At 36.8% G+C, this 25,556-nt stretch overlaps 1 protein-coding gene across 1 annotated transcript in view; it reads left to right on the plus strand.

Moving 5' to 3' along the window:
- LOC307065742 (uncharacterized protein C8orf34 homolog) overlaps nt 1–25,556 on the plus strand; it is a gene marked incomplete at both ends in the record, with an annotated part of 318,281 nt that overhangs the window by 75,554 nt on the left and 217,171 nt on the right. Inside the window, 2 exon segments of the mRNA XM_079722662.1 lie at nt 9,507–9,535; nt 21,358–21,530. Of these exon segments, the coding sequence (XP_079578788.1) occupies nt 9,507–9,535; nt 21,358–21,530 (202 nt within the window).

The raw sequence follows: 25,556 nt of genomic DNA on the forward strand, positions 1-25,556 counted from the left end.
CGTATCGAACGCCAGAGCTCTACCTAATGTTAAAACAAACACACACAAAAGCACTTCTCTTGAGGTTGAGTTACCTCAGGCAGAGGTACAGAAGAATTCCTTCTTCCTCTTTCATCCAGAGTTTCAAAAAGAACAGTTAACACGCACGGTCTCCACCTGCTCATCTTCCCCTCACTCCTCAGTGCAGTTACATAACTGCACCCGTCATTCTACTCAGACCTTTCTCACCGTGGTCACCAGTTGAATCCAAGTTGTCAAACTGAATGAACACTCTTCCTCATCTTACAAAATTGCTCTGGTAGTTTTAACACCGTTGATTACTTTGTCTGCCTTCAGACTCTCCGATCTTTGAGTTTCTGGGACTTGGCCCTCATTTGATCGTTTTTGGATGCTCTCCACATCATATCTTGTAGGTTTCATCCTGACACTTCTCTTTCTTTCCTGCCACTACGAAGGCTGTTCCCACAGTTCATTCTCTGCCTCTGCTCTTTCAAATGCTCTCTGTGTCCAGCCGTATCCTCCCTCAGAGATTTAATTATCACCCCTACACAACTAACTCAGATAAGTGTATTTCCCATCCAGACTGTGTATGCTTTTATACAAGATGGTGGCTATCCCACTGCCATGCTCAATTCAGTATATCTAAGTAGATCCTACCTCCTTCTTTACTGTGACCTTTCTTCTTCATGCTTTGTCTCAGCTGTTGGCATCATCAGTTACTGGTTCAGCCAGGCTGGAGCCCTTTTAGACTCATCTTTCTCCCTAACTGTTAATAATTAATTTCCAAGTCTTGATATTTTCCCTCTATCTTGGGTATGATTTTCTTCTCTGCCACATTAGCACCCTCTAATTCACACTCAGCACCACTGACCAGACCATTGGTTTATCCATTTAACGTGTTCCATTTTGTTTCATTTCACTCCTGCCCCATGACAGAAAAAACAGGTGCAGTCCCTGTGCATATTGAGCTTGTGGCTGGAGGGATTACCATGCCCTTAAGTTAGGGGAGTCTTATGGCCAAAATCTCTGTGGCTTAATACAGTATAAGCATTTAGTCACTCCATATAGTGTTCCAGGGTTGCAGACAGTTCTATCCTGTTATTCTACTATCTTTAGCACCTGATCCAAGGGTCCTGAAGCAGAAGGAGACAACAGAAGATTATGGGGGTGGTTTCTAATGCCTAGAGGTGGAAGTGCTCACATGACATCACCCACATTCTACAACTGACTGCAAGGGAGGCTGGGGAATGTAGTCTAGCCTGTGAGCCCAGGAGAAATACGGAAATAGTTTGAAGCATGAATAACCATTCCTGTCCACACTCTTGTTTCTCTGTATCTCCAAACAGCCCTCACTACTATCAGTGGGATGGATCTAGAGTGAAGACTTGGCACCACTTGTTGCAGACATTCAAGGGCTCCTTAGAACCTCATAGAAGGTGCTCTGTGCTCTGACCCTTAGTCATGTGTCCAGTATCATCTCTCATGACTCATCATCAGGCCACTTGTGCACCAGTAACAGGGAAGTTTTTCACACTCACGGATGTTTCCCCATTTCATGTATTTGCTTACGCTGTGTCTGCGCCCTGAAATCACACCCCCACTTGCCCCAAGCTAATGTCTGCTCCTCTCTTTAGTCTCAGCTCAAATGCCACTTGATGATTTAGCGCTGCTGTCTTTCTGTGGAATGGATCTGGTACCCCTCTTTTTGTGCTTCCATACTTTTCTCTGTACGTGCTTAAATGCTGTGATCTGCGTTCACAGCTCTCTGAACTCTGAGCTGCGGGGAGTCCAGGGGCACCTGGACTCTCCAGCATGCAGCACAGTGATCAGCGCGTAATTCAGTCACAATTCGCTGGGCGAGTGCCACCTCTGCTTCCATTTCTTCCTGGTCCATCTTCTCTGTGACCCCTCCCTTACTCTTTCTTCACTGCAGATCTACCTTCTGCTTCTCTAAGTGTGGGCCTTTGATGTCATATTACATAGGTTTTGGTTTTTATATATTTGATTTGTTTGCTGAGATCTTTGGCTTTAACTGTGGCCTGTCTGTTAAATTAAACAGATAGGTAAGCAAGTAGGAGCCCAAGTCTTTTCTGAGCCTAAGGCTTTTGCTGCTTTTGGCAGTTTTCTGTGAAGGAAGGCAATGATAGGATGAGTATCTTTAGTCCATTTAGACATTGGTCTACAGATTGTAGTTCATGTGAAACACTGGCTGGAGCTTTTCCAAGGAAAAAAGCCCAGCTGTTGGGAGAACAGAGGACAGATATTTATGCTCTGTGACTGATAATAGCCATCGGGACTCAGCCAAGAAAAAAATAGCAGATGACTTTTTTAGTTCAGCAATCATGAACATCCCCCAAAAGTCTTTTCTGACAAACAGCCTGAGGAGTTAGGGAATAATAGCCTATGAGTGAAAATGGAAGCAGATGATGTGGTAATCGTTTGTTCATTGCATGCAGACCTCAAGTTTACCTTTTAGTAGGAGAGAGAGTTGTGAAAAGCAGAATTTCAAAGCCTTGTAAGGAGACTTGTGGGAGCCTTTAACAAGGAGGTTTAGCGCCAACGTGGTGAAGAATATACCTGAGTAGAGTCTGTAAGGATAAAAAGGTAAAGCTAAGGTAAAAGGAGAGTGAAGGTGTGTCATGAAGTGGGAGGCTCCTGACAGAAAAGCATGTGTGTAAAAAGAAGGAAGAAAATTCACAGAAACATTTCAGAGAAAGAAGAAAATTTTGTATTGTTGATGCATTAAGGATGAAGTGAGTAATAAAGTCAACGAAGGTGGAAGTCTAGGTGGCAGGGGACTCGGGGGTGAAGGTGATCCTGTGTTTTCAAACGATCACTCTGGTGCCAGATGGAAGATGGAATTGATATGGTTCATGTCTCAGGGCAAAAACCAGACGATGAGAGCCTGAAATAGAGCGGTAGCTGTGGGATAGAAAAGAGGGAATGGTTTAAGACAGGTATTGGTACTGGTCAGCGGCCTGTTAGCAACCAAGCTGCACGGCAGGAAGTGAGCGGTGGGCGAGCGAGCAAAGCTTCATCTCCCGCTCCCTGTCACCCGCATTACCGCCTGGACCATCCCCGCCCTCCCCCGCCCCCCGCATCCGTGGACAAATTCTTCCATGCAGCCAGTCCCTGGTGCAGAAAGATTGGGGACCGCTGGTTTAAGAAGTGTAGAAGATTATATGGTTAAGACTCATTGCTATGAAAGAGGTGTGAGGATAAAGAGAGAATGATGTGCTTAGATTGTTTATTTTTTGGTTTTGTTTATAATCAAGGTACTGCCTATAATCAAGGCCTCTGCCTCAGATAGGAATTCAAGAGGTTTGAAGGTGGAGGAGGAATGTTGTTTCGAACACCTTTGGTACATCCAAATGGCGTGGATAGCCCTCCTCTGTTCCCAGCAGTCAAGTGTGTGTGTGTGTGTGGTGGGTGTGGGTGTGTGTGTGTGTGTGCGCACGTGTGTGTAGATTGCCTGTTTGGAGAAGAAATTTGATTAGGGATATGGGTACAGGAATCTTTAGCATATAGGGAAAAAGAGCCCTCCCCCAAACACACACCATCAACATTTGAGATACAGGTAGAAAAGTGATCTAGTTGGAATTTTCGGACAGGTAGGTGGAAAACCAAGGTAGAATGCTTTCAAAAAATCAGGGAGAGAAAATATTTCAGAAAATCTAGCTGTCCGAAGTGGCAGATAACTTGGTAAAAAAAAAAAAAAAAGATGGGAAACACATTCATTGTGTGTGCAGCCATCTCCAGGCTGTGCTTCCACTGTTTCCTGCAATGGGATTCATAATAGGAAAAGCTGGAAATTAAGTATCTTTTATTAGAAAAAGAAAAATGGATAAAGAAATCATGGTACATTCACACAATGGTATACTTCATAGTCATTAAAAATGATAGTGTAGAAAATATTTACTAATATAAAAATACAGTTTTATACAAAAAGCAGATAACAAAATAGTATGTTTGCCTCTAATTTTGTTTTATATATGCATATAGAGGCATACAGCATTTGTATGTATGCCTGTATATGCTCAAAAAATTATTTGGAAGAATTCACAAGAAACTGTCAATCATTATTTATGAGTGGAGACTTGTTTTCCTTTTCCCTTTATTATATTTTTTATTTTGTTCTGTGATAAATATGTATCGGTTTGACCAAATGAAATAAAATAGGCTTTTTGCAAAAGGAAGAATCGGGGTAATCTGTCTTTACATTCTGATATCATTGGGATTTTTTCCAGTAGGGAATCAGACTTTGCAAAATAGCTGCTTCCAGTTTATACCATATGAATTTTCTGATCTATTCTCATGAAATGAATTACATTGACTAAGCTGTAAAGAATCGTGAAAATTTGCTACTTTCGTTTCTCTTAGTTACAACCTGATTCTAACTCTAGGGCTAACCTGATGCCTGGGAAAATGGAAATCTTGGTGGAGCAGGTGGCTCCTGTTTACTTGATGTAGCACAGCTTGGAATGTGAGAACTGTTTTGGAAGAAATTCCTGATACCACTGAGACCTCTCTGAGGGTTGGAATAAATGGAAAGGCCCATAAGTTGAAGGACACAAGTGAAAGTATCCAGATAGGTTTGCAGTACAGCAGAATCAGGAACCAAGCTCTGATATGCCTGAGGGAGCCCTTGCCTCTTTATCTAGAAGAGAAGCTTAGTTTCTGAAGGAACTCATTTCCCCCTGTTCATTTCCAAGAAGCCCACTTCTATCTGGGACACCACTGCTGCCCTAAGCCAAGCCTCTTTGGCTACTCTGAAAGGACAGTGTCTCCTGTAAGATCTCACTTGGGCTTTTAGGAAGACCATGTGATCCCGTGTGCATCAAGAGTCCCGTAATCAAATCCTGGGCCTTCTTTCCTTACAACATATTGTAGCAACCCACTGTATTTTCTCTCACATGTTCTGTTCCCCACTGCTCCTCAGTTTCTATAAAATTTAAAAATATACCTTAAAATATGATGGATTTTGAGAGTTAATGAAGTGCCTAAAAGTTGTTAATCTTGTCTCAGGGAATAGCTGTGAATGTTCTGCTTGGCACTGGGAGAAATATCCTGGCTACTCAGTATGAATGGTTCTCATTAGAGCTTCCTGCTTCTGTAAAGAAGCGTTTCTTTAATATTCTTTCAATGGCTTTTAATGAGGTTAAGCTTTGATTAAAATCGAAATACAAAAAGTGAATAATATCCTAGGCAATTTGATGTGGATAATGAGAGCCTAAAGAACTATACAATATATAGTATTTATTTAGATAAATTCTTAGGTAAAAATCTTCAAAATATTTAAATGTTAAGAAGATATAACAATAGGTATCTGAAAAAATATGTAAGACCAGACCTTTAGAACAATTAGAGGCATAATTTCTTCCCAAACCAAGTTCCCCATTTAATTAGTTTGAGCTTTATTCTGGGACTCATCACTTCTTATACTTTAATATGTCTTCATAGCAACCTTTTTCTTCATTTTAATTTTCCGTTGGTAAAATTTCTTGGCGCTGCAGAACCGCTCCTGATACTTGCTAAAATGGACTGAACAGAGGGTGTAGGGAGCTAGCTCACAAGTGAGGTGCAAGTTCTGTGTGACATGCATTTTGACCATTCAAGGTCATTAAGGTCTGTTGACTTACTTACCTGCAAGTTCTTGGCTACACTCTAGATAGGTGAAGTATTGCTGCTATCTTTATGAATAATGGATTCATAAGTCTGAGGTGTAAAAGAAATTTGAAGACCAACTGATCACTTTAAAAATTGAGTGAGGAAACTCTTTTTGCAGGGCCAAGGGCATTAATGCAGAAAGTTAAAAATAATCAAGGGAGTTTGAAAAATCTCAGACAATTGAGTCATGGGTTACTTAATTCCAGATATCTAATTTTTATGGTTTTGGATGAGAAAGAAAATTTTGTTTTATGTACCTACTCTCCCTTTCTGTCTTTTAAAATAGATTAAGTCTTTTAAATATTTATTTTTAAACAATATATTCAGTTCTAATCTTGAAATCATATTGGAAAGGAACATTTTTGTAATATTGTATCAATGTAAATATAAGCATTTGAAATATATATTTGGCTTCTATAAACTGGACTAATATGTTTACATAAACCATTTGGTACTTATCTTGAAATCTGAGTTATTCCAGGTGAGCCTGAATAATTTCATATATTTTTTAAACCCAAATATTCATAAATGTGTGATATGCTAGACCTCTAGAAATGTTTATCATTGCTCAGAAAGCTGTGGGATCTGTCTGTCTCACATGTACTCCCTACTGTAGACTCATTAGAATATCTCAGAGTTCTTCACCACACTCACTCAGTAGTGATGCCGCCCAGCTGCAATGCTACCTTCATGAAGCCTTCCCTCCCTGAATTGTTGAAGCAGGTACCTTCATAATACAGCAAGTTCCTGAATAATTGTTAAGCTTAGGTCACCCCGAACCCCCAGAGTCATGGCCGGACTCTGTTTTAGTGTAGCAACACATAAAACTTCTTAATTACCAACAACTTTTACCAAAGAAGAATTTTTAGAATATTGTTATGAAAAATTCATCTTGAATACACCTGTGTTTCTAGTTTTATCTACAAGGGGAAGATTGGTGCCATTTATTGAGATGAAGTAGGGCATAGTATTTTTTCTGCTTTGTGTGTGATTAATTTACTAGTTTAGTGGACTGAGATGATACAGCAACTGGTAAAGTAGCCTCCACAGACATTCCGTACCTGAGCAGAGAGGGGATCTATACTCAGCTTCATTTTCTTGAGACTACTTTCAGATTTTCTCTTCCAACCCAGTTCATTCTTTCTTGTGCTTTAGAGTCTGCTGAACGTTGGCTTCAGTCTGTTCTTATTTTCTGTGTCTCCTTGGACTTCAGACTTTAGAATTTTCCTTGTCTCTTGGCCCAGGAAGGTGATGGTCAGCATGACAGCAGAGGCAGAGACTGACCCCTTGGTGAAGAAAAACAGACAGAGAGACAGTCAGGAGAGAACAGAAGAGCTGCTGAGAATGACAGATAGATGCAGACAAAGATTGACGTGGAAAAGAATCTCTTCAGTCCTACTTTCTGTTCAATTTACATTGATTTTATGAACTTCAGGAGCCTGGGGTTTGGAATTATTACATGGAGGTCCATAGAAAAGCCAACCCCCAGATAAGGGCTAGGACTAGATTTGTCTGCAAAGGTTTAAATGAACCAGAAATCAGAAAGTATGCTAACCTCTGCCATCTCAGGGTTTCTCATCATGTGTCACTCCTTTAGGAATAATAAAAATCATTTCAATTAGAGGTGGAATTATGCCATCCGTCTGTTGTTAGTACTCTACAAGGAAGTAACAAACTGCTGAAGCATATCCTAAGGAACGAGGCTTGGTTTGAATATTCAGCAAACATTTACTGGGTTACGATCATGTGCTTGGATATGAACTGTAATGGGAGCTGTGGAGATTAAAAAAAATGGTAGCTGCCTTCAAATAACTTGATGGTCATAACTCTAAATCCTTAAGCCCTGTATTATGTCTTCTGGCATATAAACCAGGCTTATACTGGAAGAAACTCCATGATGAAACCAAATTATGAAAGAGACCCAGAACCCTTTCCTTCCAAATCCCCTCACAAACTTCATTTCCCTGTATTTCAAGAGCTCATTAAACAAAACAAAAATCAAAAAAAGCCTCATGCACTCCAAAGTTGAAAGAATTTAGTAATGATTAACTATAGATGTAGAAAACTAGCTTGGACCACCAGAAGATCCCACTACAGTTCTTTGGTGAATTGGACAAAAGACAATGTAGCTCAAATTCCTTCCCTCTTCACCCCACCAACCCACACTCTGACTGTATTCATTATGGTCAATAGGAAATGGTTTCTCTACAGGGTTTTCAACCATGTGAATTGTGAAGTAGAGGGAACGCTCTTTTGGACACATTTTCTTTCTAATAACTTCTTCAACACCATCTCAGAGACAAGAAAACAAACTTTTTGCCATTAAAAAAACCTTTATTTTATTTCATTTATTTTTTTACAAAGAATACCCCCCACCTGGGGTGAAAAATATATCTGGTTAAGTACAAAATATAGTTTTTGTCATACAAAAAGATATACAATTAAAAAGCAACAAAAAAATGAAACCACCTTCAGCCCACATACTTTCTCAGGAAAGGGAAGATAGAGCTCAGTGCTCTGACACAGGACCGTGAACAAAGTGCTAAAGCTGAGAGAGACTGAGCAAGTGCTAGAGGCTGCAGTGAGAGAGGGGCTGTCAACATCCCTGTCTCCTAACACTGGGCAGGAAGGGAGCCTTCATGGCTTTTGTGAAGACCTGCCCTCTAGTTTCTCATGGCAACATAAAAAAAAACAAAAACAAAAACACAACACTGGGGTTTGACACCAGCTTCCCTCTGTCCTATGTCCTAAACCTGAGGGCTGGCCACACCTGCTCCAGTGCCTGGCCACAGTGCCTGTGTGCAGCCATAGGCACAACATCATTCAAACAGAAGGGGAAGTGAGACAATGGGAGGATGATGTCTTTAGCCTGACGTGTTACAACTGAAATGCCCACAGGGATTCAGCAACTGGCTCAGAAGAAAGACTGTGCTGGTGATAAAGATTTGCTGGTCATCACCATATAGAGGAATAAAAATGTCAGTGGTATGGGTTAGGTTACCAAGGGAAGTGTACCCTTGGCATTTCAGGAAAGGACTCCCTACCCTCAGAGAAGAGTATTCCTGTGAAGGAGACAAAGGAGAATAGAAAAGGTAGGGTAGCATTTCAAGAAAGAGAGTGGGGTTACCAGAGTCTCTCATCACAGAGAAATAAATTAAGGACTAAAACTTTTTACATTACTAACTTAGAACAATTTTGGAAGAATAATAAAGACAAATATTGGACTGATGTACATTGAGGAGTGTGTAGATGGGAGAAGCGGAGCTTGTGAGGAGGAATCTTTATCCATTGGCTCAAGAAGCTGTTGATCTAAGGGAATGTGGGACAGATTCCTTAAGTTCTCTATTCTGTGTCTCATCTGGAGAATAGGGGAATTAAAATACATGACCTACAACCACATTTCTGCCTTAATGTTTTATCACTCTAGGAATCTGAATCAGTTCTTAAAAAAGAACAAAATTGTAACAGGCTAAGTTGCACTTGATTGTTATCACATAAAGACAACATCTCTACAGTTGTCTTTGCAAGTTTGCTCTGCATTTAATAGCCTGCAGGCTGGTAGGCTTGTAGGTACCTGTTTTGTTTGGTATTTGTTTTGTTTTTGTTGGATCATTTGCATTGTTTCAGCAGTTCACGCTGTTACAGTTGACTTAAATTTCTGATTTGTTTTCATCAGTAGAAAGGATGGTACCACATTATTTTGAAGCACTCTTAAAAAGAAAAAATAGGATGGAAAATGCACTAGTTCTACAAATTGGAACTTTTGTTTTTGTTTTTAAGATTGGGTTATTAAGGATTGCTTCTAAAACTTTTTTATTTCTCTCTCTCTTGAATCCCAGGTATTGCAATTTCAGATGAACTCGATAAGGTACGTTGAACCATCTAATGAAAATAAAATATAGAACTTACATTTTAATCCGTTGTCTAAATGAAAGAGTTTCTGAAACATAAAGTGTTCAAATATAATTTATTTGTTGCTAACATTTTAAAACTTTCAAAGTTATATGCTTTCTTTTAAGAAAGTTATTGCATGAAATATATAATATCACCTGTTCTTTTGAGTTGAGAGTTTTAGAATTTGGTTAGAGAAAGCTGAATCACTGAATCACTATATTAAAAATGAAAACTAATATAAACTATTTGGATTCTGCCTGTATCTAGATGATGATGATGATGATGGTGATATGGAAGACACTTGTACTTTTTATAGCTACCCAATAGAAACCTTACTCAGTAAGATTTTTTTTTTTAATTCCAAGATGCCAAGGGAATATCATGGTGCCTTGGACTGGGGTGATAGTTGTGAAGGTGGTGAGAAGTGATAATGATTAGGAATATATTTTAACAGTAATGTCAGTGGAACTTGCTAATAGATCAGCTGTAGAAGAAATCAGTCAGTGATGATTCCTAGGTTTGGGAGATAAGCAAGTAGGTGAATTGTGGTGCCATTTAACAGAATTGGAAAACCTGGGGAAATAGCAAATTTGGCAGGTTGGGATAGCATCAAGATTTCTCTTTTGAATTGTTTAGTTTGAGTTGTCTATGAAACATATTTATATGAGTTCTTGCTCATGAGTGAGATTTGATTTAGAATTATGCATGTAGGAGTCACTGAAATAGAAGTTCTCATTTTTTTGGTCTTAGGACCCCTTTATACTCCTAAAAATTATGTAGAGGACCCCAAAAGCTTTAATTTATATAGGTTTCATTTATCAATATTTGCCATGTTAGAATTTAAAACTGATAAAAATTTTACGTTTATTCATTTAAAAACAGCACTGATAAAACCATTACATTAACAAAAATAACATTTTTATGAAAAATACTTTATTTTCCAAAACAAGATATTTGTGAGAAAGTGGCATTGTTTACATTTTTTTTCTTTTTTTTTTTTTTTGTGGTACGCCACTGTTGTGGCCTCTCCTGTTGCGGAGCACAGGCTCTGGACGCACAGGCTTAGCGGCCATGGCTCACAGGCCTAGCCGCTCTGCAGCATGTGGGATCTTCCCAGACTGGGGCACGAACCCGTGTCCCCTGCATTGGCAGGTGGACTCTCAACCACTGTGCCACCAGGGAAGCCCTGTTTACATTTTTGAAAATCTCTTTACTGTCTGGTTTAATTGAAAATTTTAGATTTTCATATCTGCTTCTGCATTCAGTCTGTTGTGGCTGAAAAAAAATCTGACATCAGATTGGAAAAAAGAGAAGCACCTAGAAATAGCTATCAATATTTGGTGAACATTGGTCCAGATGTCTCTCTAAAGAGAAAACATTGAAATTTGGCTTGGTGCCTAGATATATAGGTAGAAAGAAAGTGATAGAAAGTATAGTGCAAAAAATGGGATTATATAAATCATGACATTTTAAAATAATAAACTGTAAGGTAATAATTATAATTTACAAAAGCAGTAAAGTTAGTATCCTTCTATTCCAAATAGGACTATACCTTTTGAGTTTTGTACCAAAAAATACATTTCTGATTCACTAAATAAATGAAATTTATGAATGTACTTTTAAATATGAACTGATCAACCATCCCAATATTTTTAAATTATTTAAATTTCAATCTGTACTATGTGCAAAACCAGATCTTGACTGTATACCATAGCAAGTAGAATAAGTGGCGGGTGAGGTCTCCCAGCTTTGTCCTGCTCTTCTAGTCCTCCTCTGTCCATCATTGTCTTTGCCCCAGCTTGTCTCCTCCTTATACCGTGACTTTCCTTATAATTTGCAGAAATTTAATAATCCCTGTCTTGTATTTATTTTTTGTGTTCATTCTAAGTGCAAAGACATAATTATCACTATTTCTGGGTTCACTTTTTTGCTCCTTCCAGTATATTCCGCAAAGCCCTGCCTGCCTGAGCCATAAATTAGCTTGTGTGACTGCTTGGCTCTTGTCCTTCTCTTTTTTTCCTGGGCTCTGACTTGCAGCCTGTTTGGTTTCTACATCAGCCTTTTTTTTGGTGAGCTAACGGACATACTAATTGTTCTTTGAACTGAAAATGGATTTCACCTTCATCGGATACAAATGTGGAAGCCTTGACACTTGGTTACATATCATCCTTAGGATACATCCTCCCCCTCTCACCTCCTGTCTTCTAAGCACTAGCTCAGGGGAGTTTCCATTTAACTAAGCTGCATAAACTGCAGGTTTTCACTACTTGCCTAATGTTCCCATTTTTGAAGACTTCTTGGAAATTGCTGAAATTTATTACATATTTATTATTTTTCAATAGGAAGATGCCAGCTATTGTAATAAATAAGCTTTTATTGAAAAAAATATGTCAGTGCAAAAAAATTGTTCCCACTCTCACATCTGATATTCAGGAGTACAAAGTTATACAGAGGACACACAGGCTTCCAGAGCCAAACCACCATCCTTTGCCTGCCCCTTGGGGGAGAGGGAGAGCCTGCCCCATGGCGCCCTCTGCTGACCATGAAACTCACAGCCTTGCATTTTTCTCGCTAAGAAAATGTGAATCTCAGGCTGGTACTAAAACTGTAGTTGAAAAGAATGATTTAAAAACTCTTAGAGGAAAACATAGGAAGATCACTCTTTGACATAAATCACAGCAAGGTCTTTTTTAACCCACCTCCTAGAGTAATGGAAATAAAAACAAAAATAAACAAATGGGACCTAATGAAACTTCAAAGCTTTTGCACAGCAAAGGAAACTATAAACAAGACAAAAAGACAACCCTCAGAATGGGAGAAAAAATTTGCAAACGAATCAGTAGACAAAGGATTAATCTCCAAAATATATAAACAGCTCATGCAACTCAATATTAAAAAAAACAAACAGCCCAATCAAAAAATGGGCAGAAGACCTAAATACACATTTCTCCCAAGAAGACATACAGATGGCCAAGAGCACATGAAAAGCTGCTCAACATCACTAGTTATTAGAGAAATGCAAATCAAAACTACAATGAGGTATCACCTCATACCAGTTACAATGGGCATCATCAGAAAATCTACAAACAACAAATGCTGGAGAGGGTGTGGAGAAAAGGGAACCCTCTTGCACTGTTGGTGGGAATGTAAATTGATACAGCCACTATGGAGAACAGTATGGAGGTTCCTTAAAAAACTAAAACTAGAATTACCATATGACCCAGCAATCCCACTACTGGACATATACTCAGAGAAAACCATAATTCAAAAAGACACATGCACCCCAATGTTCACTGCAGCACTACTTACAGTAGCCAGGACATGGAAACAACGTGAGTGTCCATTGACAGCTGAATGGATAAAGAAGATGTGGTACATATATACAATGGAATATTACTCAGCCACAAAAAGGAACAAAATTGGGTCATTGGTAGAGACGTGGATGGACCTAGAGACTGTCATACAGAGTGAAGTAAGTCAGAAAGAGAAAAACAAATATCGTATATTAACACATTTGTGGAATCTAGAAAAATGGTACAGATGAACTGGTTTGCAGGGCAGAAATTGAGACACAGATGCAGAGAACAAACATATGGACACCAAGGAGGGAAAGCCGTGGGGGAAGTGGTGGTGGTGGTGGTGGGATGAACTGGGTGATTGGGATTGACATGTATACACTGATGTGTATAAAATGGATGAGTAATAAGGACCTGCTGTATAAAAAAATTAAATTTATTTTAAAAAAGAATGATTTACAATGGGTGTTGAGCTGACACCTGTGTCTTTAATGTAATAATAAAAATCAATACAGCTTCTTCCTTTTAATCTTCCATTAACAATTTTGGGAGTTCACTAAAGATCTACTTTGCTTAACCTTTATAAAATACTGACCTTTTACGGTCATATTCTAATTCACTTATTATTTCACTGAAGTTGTTTTTTCTGTGACTTTTAAAGTTAGTTTATGAATTCTGATAAAGGTAATAAGAATTATTAATTCTACTTAAGATGGAAAAATAAAACAGAAGCTAATGTTATTTTTAAGGCTTTTTAAAAAAATTGTGAGACTTTAATAAATGTCTTATTCATTAGTCTTTCCCTTTCCCTTTTCTTAGCCATCGTATTGGTTTTCTACTGCGGTTGTAACAAATTGAAACAGCACACATTTATTATCATACAGTTCTGTAGTTTAGAAGTTAAACCATGCATCTTCCTGGGTTAAAATCAGGTGTAATAGGGCTTCATTCCTTCCTGAAGTTCTAGGAGAAAGTTGTTAACCTTGCCTTTTCCACTTTCTAAAGGCAGCTGCATTCCTGGTGCATGGTCCCTTTTCTGCATCTTCAAAACTAGCAGCAGTGTCTCCTTTCTCTCTAACTGCATCCCGGAAAAGCTGTCCACTTGTATGAAATCCTGTGATTAGTTTGGGGCCACCCAGCTAATCTGGATAATCTCATCTTAGCATCTTTAACCTTAATCATGCAAATCTCCTTTTGTCATGTAATGTAACATATTTAGAGGTTTGAGGATTAGGATGTGGACATCTTTGGGAAGCCATTATTTTGCCTACACAGCCACTTTCCAAGTTACCTTTCATATGCTTATCTAATTCTTCAGGCTCCTGCCATTCTAATTCACCCTTCAAAATGCCATATAGTAGGCCTGGCTGGTTCCTGCTCAGTTACCTTTTAGTAGGGCAGTGTGACCCATCCTTCAACTCCTGTGAATATTGGGTGCTTTATGGACTCACCCTTCTCCAGAGGATGGTTTCAACTCAGTGGGAGCCATCCTGCCCAGAGATGCCTGGGTTCACCATCAACCAATGACTGACTAAAATAAGACTCTGAGTTGTCGTTTACATTACAGAGCTCCTTATGGGATAGGCTGAGAGTAGACTTTAGCTGAACCCATATCTTTGCCTAGCTTCTTCCCGTCTTCTCCTGCTTCCTTCAGTCTCTTACAGGTTTCACTTAAAGAGACCCCATCAGTATCACTTGGTTAGCCTCTGGTTTTAGGGAACCCTACCTAGGGAATCCTGCTAAAAAAATTTTCATGACTCCCTGCTAATTCACAAATTAAGTCCAAATTTCTAAGACTAGAATTAACAGTTTCCATTTTGTCTTTCAAATCTATATCTTATGCTTTATTTTCCTCTTTTTCTCTACTCAGAGTCTGTGCTGTGCTGAAAAAAGGAGTACTGCAAGGCAGCCAGACTACAGTACTTCCAAGTCATATTTTTTATTTATTTCCACATTTTTGTTCATTGTCCGTCCCTCCCCTTTCTCCAACTGTTTTCCATCCTTCAAGCTCCAGGCTTTCAATGTCTTCATATATAAAAAATTATATATGCAGTTATTCTTTGATCAAATGATCCTACTTCTATGAGTCTATTCCAAGGACACACTGGCAAACCTATGAAAAGACCAATGTGGGTCACTATACATTGTTGTGCTACTTTAATAGGAGAAGAGTTGAAATAACTAAATGTTCATTGAAAGAAGAATAACAGATAAATTATAGTACTTCCACTATAGAGTACCATACAGCTATAAAAATGAAAGAATATCTCTGTAGATACTATAGAGCGATCCCCAGGATATATTGTTGAATAAAAAAGGCAAGGAAAAGAAGTGTGTTTATAGTGTGCTATCATTTATCTAAGTAAGTGTAATGAAAATATAGATGCATATTTGCTTATATTAAAGCCAAAACAACAATGGCAGAACCTGCCATACTGTAAAACACACACACACACAATTACTTTTTATTTTTATTTATTTATTTTTTTTGCGGTACACGGGCCTCTCACTGTTGTGGCCTCTCCCATTGCGGAGCACAGGCTCTGGATGCGCAGGCTCAGCGGCCATGGCTCACGGGCCCAGCCGCTCTGTGGCATGTGGGATCCTCCCGGACCGGGGCATGAACCTGTGTCCCCTGCATCGGCAGGTGGGCTCTCAACCACTGCGCCACCAGGGAAGCCCCCCACTTGTCTCTTTTGCTCATGTTTATTGCCCAGTTATTTTTCTTTTCTTTAGATTTGTGTGAGTTTATTATACATTCTGGATGTCAGCTCTTGTTGTGTGTCTCAAATCTATTCTTAAATATTGAGGCTTGTCATCACTTTTTAAATAGTGCCTTCTATTAATAGAAAATTTGAACAATAACTTGTAACGTTTTAAGAAATTCTTTTCTACTTGATATCCTGAAAATATTACTGTTTATTTTCTATTAAAAATTCTGTTTTTTATCTTTAATCTACTTGAAATTGTTCTTTTAATATGGCAAAAAGTTGGAACATATAAATTTCCTATAACTATTTATTGAAAAGTTCATCATTTGCCCATAAATGTACATGCTTCTGTCACTTATCTTGTTTCTAGGCCTTCTATTTTCCTCTTTTGGTCCGTTTGCTTATTTCTGTTACTCCATTGGGTTTGGAATTGCTTTGTATTTTAGATTGATATGAGAGAATTGACATCTTTACATTTCTGAGTCGTTCTATCGACGAAGCATGTTTCCATTTAATTAAATATTATAGTGTTTTATGATAAAGTCATATAGTTACATTCAAAAAGAGCATGCAGATTTTTATTAAATTGATTCCTAGGTACATTGTCTTTTGGGCTATTATTGTCAATGGTATCTGTTTTATAAGTTACATTTTAAAACTTATTGGCATATAGGAATGAATGTTATTTTTCTAATTTTATCTTAAATTCAGTAAGCTTGCTAAACTCATATTAATTTGTAACTTGTTTCTGAATTCTCTTGGTTTGTCTATATTAAAAATATATGTGAATGATGATAGTTTTGTTTCTTCTTTTCCATTAAGTGATGAGACTGATGTGGGATAACCACATTAAATATTTCTGTTAGAGAAGGGAAATAATGAGAGGTTTATAGAAATTACTGGTTCGTAGCAGTTCTTAAATCTTGCTGGGCAAATGTCATCAGGTCTTCCTGTCCAAGGGGTTGGGAGGTGTTCCTTAATTAAGCCCCAGTTCTGTTCCCTGGGAGTGGAAACTGGGTTCTCTGGGAGTCCCCATCTATTGTTTTCCACAGCTTCTGGTTTCTTTCTTTTTTGTTAACCTTTTGGCCACTTCTGAAGAAGGCATTGGAAAAGATGCCTCTGAGCAACTTCCTCAACTTTCTTCCTTTGTGTAGAAAAATGGGTCCCCGAGAGCCATTTACTTCTTGAATAGTCTCAGTCCCTTTTACTTCAGGCTGTTGCCTTTGCCAATTCAGCTATCCCAAATAATGTTTGGGTTTCCTGTGTATATGATTCCTGTCTTCTTCTTGTGCCAAAAACCACATCCACAGTTCTTTACAAGACATGCCTCTCTCTCCAGATTTAACTGCTGGTTTTTTAGATGTTGCGAAACAACATTCTTAATAGACACCAACTTAGGTTTTTTCAGAGGTCTTAATGAAGGGTCTTATGGCAGCATCCTTGATTTTTTCTTTACCCTGCTGTATAGCACAGGGAACTATACTCAATATCTTATAATAACCTATAATGGAAGAGAATGTAAAAAAAGAATATACATATATCTATATATTCTCTCTTTATATATATATCTGAAACAGTTTGCTGTACCCCTGAAACTAACACAACATTGTAAATCAACTATATATCAAAAAAATTTTTTTTTAAAATTTAAAAAAAGAGAGTTAAAAAATTGTTAATCAGTGTTGTCCATGAATTTTTTATATGATTTTTAGACATAAAGATACTTCATAATTCACCATTTTTTATTCTTTGAATTATGTTTAATTCAATCAGGACAGATTTTTGTGCTTACTTTATTAAATCATTGTGCTAGTTATTATGGAGGAGAAAGGAATTAAGACATGATTCCAGCCTTCCATGAACAGCTCGTTTTATTAAGATGAGAAAACATTCAAATAACATGGAATATAATCAAATGCTGTGCTGATAACCAGTGGTCAGAGCTGTTGAACTCACTCTGAGTTAGCCAGTGGGAGCAGACTGCTTGGAGAGAGTAGGCTTCCTCTAAGGTAACTACTTCTTGGATAGGATAGCTTCCTATTAATAGGAAATATTAAGCAAATCTGTGACCTTTGGAGAATGTTTGACTACTAATGCTTTTCTTATTATTTAAGCATACTTGTTTAAGAATCTGAACATTTAGGGACCTCTAGCCTTAGGAGGGCAAAGGAATATGTATTTATACATTTCTAAGGAATCATTAGGATTTACATTGTTTAGCACTGAAATTTTATTTATTTATTTTTATTTTTTTATTTTAGTTTTTTACAACTTTATTGGAGTATAATTACTTCACAATGGTGTGTTAGTTTCTGCTTTATAACAAAGTGAATCAGTTATACATATATATCTGTTCCCATATCCCTTCCCTCTTGCATCTCCCTCCCTCCAACCCTCCCTATCCCACTCCTCCAGGCGGTCACAAAGCACCGAGCTGATCTCCCTGTGCTATGCGGCTGCTTCCCACTAGCTATCTACCTTACGTTTGGTAGTGTATATATGTCCATGCCTCTCTCTCACTTTGTCACAGCTTACCCTTCCCCCTCCCCATATCCTCAAGTCCATTCTCTAGTAGGTCTGTGTCTTTATTCCTGTCTTACCCCTAGGTTCTTCATGACATTTTTTCCCCTTAAATTCCATATATATGTGTTAGCATACGGTATTTGTCTTTCTCTTTCTGACCTACTTCACTCTGTATGACAGACTCTAGGTCTATCCACCTTAGCACTGAAATTTTAAATGTTTTATTTATCCATGTACTTAAAATACTTTCCAAAACTTGTATTCAGTGTGAAGTTTTAAAATTTCTTTTGCCATGTACTGATGTTTGTGGAACCACTTTCTTCACTGAAATCCTTTCATAAAGATGTATGGAGAGATTTTTACTTAGCTTAATTGAATATAAGTAATAGAACCAAAGAAAAATCTGCTATTTTGTTCTGTTACAAGTAAATGGACTATATTCAAGAACTTTTAGAGATATAACATTTTCATAAAGGAGTAAATATAAGAATAGCTTTGTGCATTCTGAAAAATAAAAATAGTAGAGTCCCACTTTTCACCTGTAAAATATTCACTCCCTAACTCCTCTGACCCTATTTGCAGCTCTTTGTATTGCTTTGCTCATCAGCTATTTCTCACTAAATTTCTGCTGCCACCTGGAGTTAAACAGGCTGCATATCAAACTATTTATCCTTCTCTCTGTGCTCTACTTTCCAATAGCAGTGGCATCTATCATTTAATTTCCCAGTAATCAACCAAAAAGTTATTTCTGATTCTCTGCAGTTCTCAACTCTATGATCATTCTCAAATCTATGATCATTCTCAACTCTAAATCCCGTTTCATTTTTTTCATTTATAATGCTGAAACTCACCCATTTCTGTTGTTACAGTGGTCAGTTTCTTTGTCCCAATTCTTATGAAGCCCAGTTCTGTCCTATTATGTAGAGATTTATAATACTAAATTAATTATCCAATCTTTTTAATATACTCTCTGTAAAATAAAACTTTATAGAATGAAAACCTGTACTATCAATTCCCTGTTCTGTTACCCTGCCCATATTGACAACCAAGCATCTGTTCTTACCTAACTTACCCATTCCTGCTGTTCTGTACCATTTTTTCCCAGTTACATCACATATTTAGAAGTAGTTTAAATACAGTCCACATCCTTAAGTAATTGTGTCTAGCATATGTACAGAATTGTGTGGTTTAACTATGCTTCTTACTATTTCATTTGATATGGTAGGTTTTATAATTTCTATCATAACCATTTTACAGTTGGAGAAAACAAAATTCAGAGAATAAGTAACACTTCAAAGTCACACAGGCCAAAACTGATTCTGAAGCTGTAAATATGTTCATAGACTTTTTTTTCTAGAACACATCTTTTCCTTAATCTGCTCTTAAATGCAAATATAGGTTTAAAATTTAACAGTATTGCTGTTAATTTTAATTCTTGTGCTTCAAATGATATTAAATTGTGGCAGATGAATATGCCTTTCCAGTAATTGCAAAACATTAATTTGATTGCATGATTTCACAGATGCAAGCTTTGATTTCCTGGCTTTGGGAATATAAATACAGAAGGATTTCATATTAGTTGCTACATTATACAAACACTAAAATTTATCTGCTACATTTTCCTGTAGGCTGGGGAATCAATATTAAGATACCCAGCTACTTTCTATTGCTTATAATCACTTGGATAAATAAATGTTCATTAGATATGTCTTAGTCATATTTCACATGTTGCTTTTGGTGTGTATTTGTATAGTAATTAATGCTACATTGTATATATTATAATATTGTATTTGTATAATATTTAGGGGAATTGTAAAGATTCAGAAAATCAGATCTCAATTTTTAAGGAATTGTTCAAGACTCTTGTAATATTACAAATTAAAAGCCTGTGTTTCTCAGATCGAGATATTTTAAAAATACATTTTTTCTCATTTTAAGACAAGTACATGTTTCCCATAGAATATTGAAAAGACATGGAAATGCCAAAAGAAGAATTAAAATTACCTGTAGTCCCTCCATTCAGATAAAACCATTAAATTTTGGTGTTACCATTGTTTTTCCCAATAAATCAAGCAGTATCTGGCACATAGTAGGTCATAATAAATATAAAAGAATGAATAAATGAATGGATTAGTCTATGAATGCTGGATTGATGGATTATAGTATAAACCCTGACAGTTTTTGTTTGTTTGTTTGTTTGTTTATTTTTATAATGCAAGTGCCTGACTTAAACTTTGATTGCTGAGGCATCCACTTCAAAGATGACTATCTCTGATAAACTACTGCAGAGATCCAGGTCACTTTCCCATACTGCGACACCTTTGTCTTAGAGTTCTTAATTGATTTTTTTGTGTGTGTGGTACGCGGGCCTCTCACTGTTGTGGCCTCTCCCATTGCGGAGCACAGGCTCCGGACGCGCAGGCTCAGCAGCCATGGCTCACGGGCCCAGCCGCTCCGCAGCATGTGGGATCTTCCTGGACCACGGCACAAACCCGTGTCCCCTGCATCAGCAGGCGGACTCTCAACCACTGCGCCACCAGGAAAGCCCATATGAATTTTTTAAACAAAAATTAGATCATACAATACGTATTGCTTTTTAATCTGCTTTTTTCCCATGTACCGAGATACCCGTAGCAGTTGCACGTGTTCAGTATTCGTTTTAAATTATTAAATGATTTAAATATTTAAAATACCATTTTAAGAGCCACATCACATCCAAGTCTATGAAAAGAGTTTAGCATTTTTTTGAATTGTCATAGAATGCCCATCATCGATAGCGCTCTGCTTCCACCCTCTACTGGATTTCTAGAAGTCCAGGATGCTTTGCAATTGGAGGCAATGCATCCTTCCAACCCTGTCTCTTCTTGACTTTGTTCCCTGACTCCACCTCAGTTTCCTCCATATTTGAGAGGTTATGTATCATTTTCTAGCAGCACCAAGCTCTTCCGCTGTGTGGGCCTTTGCACACACTCCTCTGTCACAAATGCTAATCCTACTCCGCCATCCTGGGAACAAACATGCAGCCGTCCAAACCAGAGATTTCACTTCTGGATCCTTTATCACAGTGGCCTTCATGAGTCAGCACAAATCATAGAGAGTAAGTCATCTAGTAGACATGGAGAGAACTGAAATTTTAAGTCAATTCAGAAAGAAAAGAACATTTTGATTTGAGGAAGCAGTTTAAAATCTACACAAGATTATTTCCCTGTTGTCCTATTAATGGGAATATGTAATCTAAGGCACAGAAATTCTTTTCTTCTCTTCAGGAAACAGTGGCGTTTAATTCTTCTCTTCTGAGACCCCGTGTAATTGGAGAGTGGATTGGTCGAGAAGAGAATGATGCTGATCCACTGGCCGCTGAAATGCTACAGCCCCCAATTCCAAGAAGTAAAAATGAACAATGGGAAAATGAAGATAATAGCTCTAGCCCTGCAGGAAGGTGAGATGAGATGTCTTCTAAGATTCTGAATATTTTAATCATTTAAGGCAAAGGGGAAATCAAGTGCACGACTTTGATGAAATAACTCTTGGCAATTTTATATAGAAAATTATGTTACATATAAGATAAAAATTAATTTCTCTGTTTTAAAATTAGAGTTTTATTAGATTTGCTTTTATTATGGATTTGGTTTTGATTTTTTTTCTTTACATCTAAGAAGAGTATCATCTCTTTATTACTAAAACCAAATAGATAAATAATTTCAGGACATAAACTGTCAGTTGAGACCTACTATAATATTGGACAGGACCTACTATATTATTGGGCTGACCATTAAGATTGGAGAGGGAGGACTTCTGATGTACCATAAAGATCTAGTTATTCAACAAGAAGAAAACTATTAAATGTATGATAGACTACACAAGGTGGAGTTAGATGGAATATAGAGAGAAACCTTTAGTTTAGAGTTGATAACTATGATTGAATGTAATTATTACATTCTCTGTGTTTAATTTTTGAAATTATTCTTGAAACTATTGTGATTTGTGAATTTGAAAGTCCCTAATTCGTTTTACTCAGCCCTATGATGCTCAGAATGGTGTCAGAAGATTTGCCTTAAGTTTCCATATGCTGGTAGAAGTGGGGTAATTTTGAAAAGGCTAGATCATATTTTTTAGAAAAAGTATCAGTATATTCAGTGTAGCCATTTCTTGTAATACTAACTGAAGTGAGTAAAATTCGAAACAAAAATGAAAACTTCTACACGGAAGTTGGAGTGAAAAAGCATTATCGAGGCATGGCTTACACGATATTGAGAAAAAATACTCATGAATTAAAATGTGACAGGAGCTTAAACTTTCTGTGAGTGTTACTAGCTGACCACCACAGAAGAGTTTTTCCTATATACAGCATAGCCACAGTAACTTTGTATTTCCTACGTTAAATTTAGCAGCAACCAATAATTTTTCTTTCTCAAGGAGAAAATTGTATTTTCTACAGTGTAATCGCTTTCAGGGTTTTTTTTACTTTGACTTGTCACTTGGCTGGAGGGAAGGAAATTCAGAATACTCATTAATGTGCTTCAGGCATATAGAAAATTGATTCTATTTCCATGAGAAATAACCTTTAAATTATTTAAATAGTTGAAGTGTACTGTATAAGGAGAAGAATAGCATTTCTAAAAATCCATTTACCTTCTTTTGTGAAATGTCAGATCAATTTCACCTGTCAATGAGGGTAATTTTATTTCTAACACTAGACTAATGAAACCCACTAGACCTTTATCTTTATTCATTGCTAGATCTTTAGTTCTTAAAGGTAAGATAGAGAAATGTTGACTTTCATTTAGTCATAATAATAAATAGGAGCTATTTATTGCAAATGTTAGTGCTTCTGTTTTCTTCCTAGCTTCAGTGAGCTCTTATTCCCTCTTGAATATCCAATAAAGGAGAATCTTTCCTGCAATCCTGGTCAAATCCATTATCCAGAAAACTTAATCCATGAAGATCTCACTCAAATATTTGTTCTGAAAAGGTGTTTTCAGTTTTATTTTTCTCTATCTTTAAATTTTGAGTTGATATATTACCTATGAAATGAAGAAAGTGGTGAAATCCTGCCCAGATGCCCCATTAGAGGAAAAAAAAGAATGCATGCTTTCTGAACTAAATTTAAAGAGTAGCAATAAAGTACAGGTTAGGAACTATATCCCATCCTCTACTATAAAACCAGGATTTCTGAATTTATACCAGGAACTCACATAGCATTAGATTTTATTTGAATGAATAGAAACAGATTGGGGAGCAATTTTTTAATGACTCTAGAGTCTATAACTAGAGTATTAGCTTTTGCCCTTAAATAGTAGTGATCCTGTCATTTATAACTTAACAGTCTTAAACATTAACAGACTAAATGATATTCTAGACTCTTGAAAGAGAAGACTTAATTTTCAAAGATGACTTCTTCCATTTTTCTCTCCCCTGCTGGGTCTGGCGCATTGCCATTGTCAGTAGGCATCTGTTATGTGAGTGAAGGAGGCACATAGAAGGCCATGAGTAGACATCTGATTAATAAAACTTATTTATAAGAAGGGTTGTTTATAGTCTATCTTAACTTTTTATCCCTTTTCCTATTATGGATTTCCCTCTTGTTAATTGCTCAAGTCTTATTTGAATGGCTGTTATTACAACACTCCATCTTTAGTACATTACCAACTTTCCCGTCATTAAGAACAATACATACATGATTGACTGGACTTTCACCATTAGATTAGAGAAGATTAAATAAATGGTGTAGTAAACTTTGAGATTCTTATGGGTAGACTTTGAGCCATGATTTTTTCCAGGAACTTTTTTTTTCTTTAATGATATACCTTACCTGAACTTTTTCCTTAGGTCCTACAAATACAACATTGTGTGAAGAGGGTCAGCAACTTTAGTATACATAGCTGTCACCTGAAAGGTTAAGTGCTGGTTAAAACGAAGGCAATTATGAGGGCAATATGGAGAAACTAATAAAATAAGACAAGGGCTACTAACGTGGAGTTCATGACCCCTACATGATCTCTGGAAGGACTCAAGAGATCTATGAGTCTCTTGAAATTATGTGCAAAATGCCCCGTGTGTGCAAATGGACATTTTCCTGCCACATCTTTCTTAGATTCTCCAAGAGCTTCTAGATTAAGAGAGTTTAAGAAATAAATTAAAGCATCTGAGCAAGAAAAGGAAGAAGGATTCATAAGGGAGAGGTGAATGTGTTAGGGAATGATTGCTGGCTTCCTGTGATCATCATGTACTACCAGTTGGCATCAATTGCCATGGTTTGTCTAGCCAGTTAGTGGGAAAGCATATATATTCATTGTACATGTATAGTTATTGAAATAATCACACATTGATAATATAAATGTAAATAAAAATTGAGTTAACCTATATACTTCTATTTTGAGCCATCTTAATTCGACTTTTCAATAGCTGATAATAGATTTCCTAAAATTACTTGCTAAATTATAATGTGAATTTTTAAATAGGCTTATCAAGCCTTGAAAGCCTAACAAAGCTCTTCTAAGCTGAACCACTTTATTAAAATAAGAAAAATATCAATAAATATTATAGATCTTGTGAATTGGCTTTGTTCATTAAGTGGGCATTGTTATTAGATGGTAAATATGCCATAAAATGATAGAAAATCTTACAACTTAGAAATATATATTAAATATTAAAAGCTAAATTCACTTCCCATTAAGAAGTGTTCCTTTTCATTAAAGCTCATAACTGCTTCTGATATATCTGTTAACAAACCCTAGAAATGTTCCCCTCCTCTTAGAGCTCCTCTCTTGGCAGCAAGAGACAAACAATAAACAAGCAAATATATGAAGTTATGACATAAATTCAAGTAGTGATAAGTGGTATGATGGAAAATAAACCAGAACAAGAAGGAAGAAAATGGATGGAGGGCACTCTTTAACATAAGAAGTCAAGAATAAAGAAGTAACCTTAATATTGTCTAAGTTTGGCTATTGTGGACATGTTAGAAAATATACAATACCTGTGGCAGAGACTAAAAAAGACTTGATAATTTAGGAATATTCTCACATGCAAATTTTAAGCACAAAGAATATTGATTAATCAAAAATGATTTTGCTAAAGTAATCAAAGAACAGAAACCTTAAGAATATCTAAAACATACAGAAATTCTATCTTATGACTCATTTATATTTAAAACCAAAAGAAGTATTGATATGTAGCTAAATCATGTGTTTCAGAATATTGATGAGGTCATTTTAATATATTCAAAATTTGTTCTCATTTATTTAGGAATTCATTCATTTATTTATTTAGGAAATACATATACTAATTCAAATAATTATTTTATGAAACACATTGCTAGTCATCTTTGGACTCATAGACTCATAGATGGACTCTTATTATTAGACAGGCAACATTTTGGATTCAGTCAGTGTCTAGTTCTTATAGCCCAGCACTATCTTCATGATCAAACCATGTATTTTAATGAAAACACTTGCTTCAACCT

Source organism: Hyperoodon ampullatus (assembly GCF_949752795.1).
Source record: "Hyperoodon ampullatus genome assembly, chromosome: 17".
NCBI classification, from domain to species: Eukaryota; Metazoa; Chordata; class Mammalia; order Artiodactyla; family Ziphiidae; genus Hyperoodon; species Hyperoodon ampullatus.